This window comes from Rhodamnia argentea, chromosome 4, assembly GCF_020921035.1.
Source record: "Rhodamnia argentea isolate NSW1041297 chromosome 4, ASM2092103v1, whole genome shotgun sequence".
Lineage (NCBI taxonomy): Eukaryota > Viridiplantae > Streptophyta > Magnoliopsida > Myrtales > Myrtaceae > Rhodamnia > Rhodamnia argentea.
The window spans coordinates 3,900,465-3,905,223 of record NC_063153.1 but is presented as its reverse complement, the minus strand read 5'-3'; the positions used below and the strand labels follow the sequence as shown (position 1 = coordinate 3,905,223).

Below are 4,759 nucleotides of genomic sequence, written 5' to 3'. Positions count from 1 at the left end.
GACGTGGAGATCATTGGTGTCCACTGTGGCCCGGGTCACGGGTTCAGCATAGGGAGCCTCGGGAGGTACCCGAACGAGGCGGACGTGACTGGGCTGTCCGTGAGGGGCTGTACCATGGTCGGTACTCAGAATGGTGTGAGGATCAAGACCGGGCTTCTCCGCTCAGAAGCAACGTCTACAATATCTCGTTTCATGACATCACCATGACGGATGTGCGAAGTTCCATTATCATTGACCAAGAGTACTGTCCCCGTGGTGGTTGTTCTAAGCAGGTATACTTCTGAAGTACTACTATTAATCTTGACTTAAATTTCTTATTTCGTATGTTACGCTATCTAACCAATGCGATACCTGATGAGTTCTCTTTCTTTCTGTCTGTCTCTCTCTCTCTCTCTCTCTAGCCGAGGTCGCATGTTCAGATTAAGGACGTTTCGTTTACCAAGATCCGGGGCACTTCGGCTTCACATGTGGCGGTCGACCTCGTATGCAGCCCGGACTTCCCTTGCCAGAACATCAATCTCGAAAACATTGACTTGGCTTACACCGGCCGCGAAGGGCCTGCGAAATCGCACTGTGCTCATGTGAATGGCGACGCCCGCGGCATACAAAGGCCGTCCTCTTGCATTTAGCATGAACAAAACAAGAGAAGCTACCTCTCTTTTCTTTCTATCTCGCGACCACCGCTGCGACAAGCGAGAAACGTCTAGTGTTTAGTCAAGAACATTGCTGGGTCGAGTTGGAACGTTTCTCCTTAGTAGGATTGTTTTCCTCGAAATGTAAATCCTTCCGTGTGATAGGGTAAACGGTAATCAAAGAGGATCAAATGTGTTCTTTGATGCCATATTCTTCTATCTCTACTGGAAATGTAAAATCTGCTCGATCAACCGTGTCGACTTTTCTTTGACCGGAAAAAGCAGTCTCTTCTTATCATATGTGACAAGTTCTACCTCCCAATACCCTAAAAGAAACTTTCAACTTTAACTCTTATTCCAATTCTATCTGAACTTATTTTTGTTCCATAAAAAATCTAGCTTTTTCCCATTACCCAATTCTACCCTAAACCTTTTTTTTTTTTTTATCTTTGAAAAACCACTAACTTTAGGTCTTGTCCAATTTTACGGTCTAGTCGCAATGTTACCCTAAAATTTTATAGTCTTATAAAATAAACACGAACTTTCGTTTGAGTCATAAATTTGTCTCCATTAACCCTGCGTCCAAAATTTATCGTTCACAACCAAAAAATGGGAAACTACCAAGCACGAGCTCCTCGAGCGTGAGCTCTACATTCCCAAGCCCGAGAGATCGAAGACCAAACGTAAAATCACGAATGGCAACTTTGACGGAGGGTCATTCAATACAGATTTGAGATTCAAGTAAGAATTGTAAATAGGTTTAAAGGCCCACTACTTCTTCATTCATGGCCTATTTTATGAGGGAAAAAATAAATATAGTAAACTTGAAACTGGACCTAACACTGAGATTTTTGTATGAGGCAAAAAAAAAAAAAAAAGATTTTGGGTATGAGATAAACAAAATTTAAGGCAGAATTGAGAATAGACCTAAAGTTGCGGATTTTTAATGGGACTAGAAAAAGTTAGGGTAGAATTAAGAGTGTAGTTAAAGTTTGAGGTTTTTTATGAGACAGAGAGTAGAATTGGGACAAGTGTTAAAATTGAAGGTTTTTGAGGGTATCAAGCCCAAGGTGTTCTCGCATATGAAAAGTTCATTGTACCAGAAGCTGGACAAGATTTGGCCTAAAGTTTGAAGGTTTTTAGGGAAGACCGACGATAGCAAGGTAAAGAATCAGGAAACCACTTTGCCTGGTTCATTGATCGCCGCTATCATTTTGCAGCAAGGGTAAACGCGAGGAACAGACGTAATAGGTGCGAGCAAGACTTGGAATGGCTTATTCGCTTGAAAATGTGATCGGATCCGCGAGTGCAATGGTTTTATCGGGAAAAATCACGTCTTTTTTACGGTTGGCAAAATGATTGATTATCCTATATTGTAAAGGGTTTAATTTAAAAATTTTTAAGTGATTATTAATTTTTTTTCTTTATCTAGGCATTTCTCAGATACGTGGAACCAAGCGTGTCAATACAAAGGAGGATTTAGAAGGAGACTATTCATTCCGCAAGGGACGTACATGGTTTGGCCAGAGATGTTCATGGGGCCATGCACCGGGTCCATCATATTCACGGTCAAAGGGGCGATCAAATTACCCGTTGACAAGTCAACGTTCTCCTTGAACTGTTGGATCACCTTCCAATACATCAGCGGGATGTTGATCAACGGCGGCGGTACGTTTGATGGCCAGGGGCAGTATGCTTGGCCTAACGACAAATGCGCTTGCCAGGCTCATCCAGTGGAGAGTCCTCTCCTAATTTTTTTTCCTTTTTTTTTCAATTAGAAATTAAAAATCAAAGTATTACAATTAGCTTTTTGAATGATAATTGTATTGGCGATTGCAGAAATTACGGGGCCTTTTTATGACCTATTGATTTAACACCCGATAATACATCCAATGTGTAAATGAAACTTCAAAGAATACCCATCAAACATATCTAACGTAAGATTCATTTTCAAATAAGATGGTCTTGCGTAATAAATTAAATATTTATGTTTGCGTTTTTTCACTTTAATTCCAATATTATCAGGAAATTTGGCAATTCTTGACTTTTATCCTCGAGCCAAGACCATCATTTTCATATAGACATGATCATGCTCAATAGTGTCGCTTGACTTTCTCAAGATAAGGATTAATTTTCTTTTCGAGAAGGTGGATTTATGTCGTATTGATTACATAAAAGGTACAAGAGCCAAATACGTGCCTATAATATTTACCTAATTGCACGATAACTTTGGGAAAAAATTTCTCATTTGTGATTTTCTTTTCTAGTCACTGAGATTCAATTTCGTCAACAACTTATTAATCCGCTTGATTAGTTTGGTAAACAGCAAGAATTTCCACTTTGTCCTCTTCTCATGCAATGCTCTCGAGTTTTCTGGTGTTCGGATAACTGCCCGTGGAAACAGCCCCAAGACGGACGGAATCCACATAGGCTACTCGTCCTGCATCAAGATTGCCGACTCCATGATCTCGACCCAGGACGACTGCATCTCAATTGGGTTGGGGTCCAAGGACGTTGAGATCGCCGGCGTCCACTGCCGGCTAGGCCACGGATTTAGCTTGGGGAGTCTCAGGAAGTACCCGAACGAGGCGGACGTGACCGGGCTGTCCGTGAGGGGTTGTCCTATGGTTGGCACTCAGAATGGTGGAGGGATCAAAACGTGGGCTTCTGGCGTTAAAAGGAATGCCTACAATCTCTCTATCGATGACATTACCATGAAGGATGTGCAAAGTCCCATTATTATTGACCAAGAGTACTGTCCCGGTGGTGGTTGTTCTAAGTAGGTACGCTTCTGAAGTATTGCAATTAATCTTGAATTGGGTTGATTCTTGATTACATTTCTCATTTCCTATGGACCTGATGTGCTCTCTCTCTCTCTCTCTCTCTCTCTCTCTCTCTAGCTGGGGTCGAATGTTCAGATCAAGGATGTTTCCTTCACGAAGATCCGGGGCATTTCGGCTTCGCAGGTGGCGGTCAACCTCGTGTGCAGTCCGAACGTTCCTGGCCAGAACATCACTCTCGAAAACATCGACTTGGCTTACACCGGCCGCGAAGGGCCTGTGAACTCGTACTGTGCTCATGTGAAAGGCGCCACTCGTGGCATACAAAAGCCGCAGTCTTGCATCTAAAACAGCCAATTTTTATCTTTTTGGTCGAAGCACAGACAAATTTAGAAGCTAACATTTTCTTTTTTCCGTTTCTTGACCGCCGCGACTCGCAAGAAAGGTCTAGTGGTTAGTTAAGAACGTTGCTGGGTCGAGTTGGATTGTTTCTCACTTAGTAGGATTGTTTTCCTTCAAATGCAAATCAAGGCTTCTTTATTCTTGTTGCGCGTTAAAAATCCTTCGACTAGGCCCAAAACAGGTTCTCGGGTCTTGGCCCAAGAGAGGTTGAGGCTCAAAAGGATTATCCACGCGGAAATCTTTTATCGAACTTAATCCGTTCGTTTTCCAATAAGGAGTCCTGAGTCAGTTTTGGACAAAGATTGTCAAATGCGAAAGATACTAATGTCGACACAAAAGGCGTGATACAGACTCTTGGCAATCCAACAGCCCACTCATTCGATAGTGAGATAGACTTTGACATACTAAGACTTAAGGTGCGACTTTGGAATTTAATCAACGAGGCCAAACCAAATTGTAGGACACAATGCCGAAATCTAATCAACGGCATTGGACGGTGGATGTATGACACAATACCGGAATTTAATCGACGGTATTGGACGGGGATGGGTGATGGGTACAACACCGGAATTGAATCGACGATGTTGAACTTAATGAGCAGATGCCATAATTTAATCGACAACACCTAACTCTGGATATGAACCTCACCTGAATTGAATCGACGATGGGAATATATAAAGCTACAGCTAGACTAGAAACTAAGTAAAAGAGTAAAGACTTGTTGGTTGAGTTGTTCGGGAGGGCTTTCTCGTTGAATGGCATGCGATATTTATAGATAGCTTCTTGGTAACTACCTCTGGTTCTCCGCTCCCGCACGTTCTTCCATTCTTCGACGGTTTTCATCGACGGTTCCCGGATTCGCGCGCCACTTCCTTTTCCACCTTTTGGGATTACCACCTTTTTGCGTAATCGCTTTGGTCATGGTTTCTTCGCGCGTCTTTTCCC

At 42.6% G+C, this 4,759-nt stretch overlaps 1 protein-coding gene across 1 annotated transcript; it reads left to right on the top strand.

The window, feature by feature from the left end:
* Positions 1-2,146: 2,146 nt before the first annotated feature.
* LOC115756217 (exopolygalacturonase-like) lies at positions 2,147-3,415 on the top strand. The gene is made up of 2 exons (XM_048277484.1): positions 2,147-2,322; positions 2,947-3,415. The coding sequence occupies exons 1-2, from the start codon at positions 2,147-2,149 to the stop codon at positions 3,413-3,415; spliced, it is 645 nt and encodes a 214-aa protein (XP_048133441.1).
* The last annotated feature ends 1,344 nt before the right edge of the window (positions 3,416-4,759 follow it).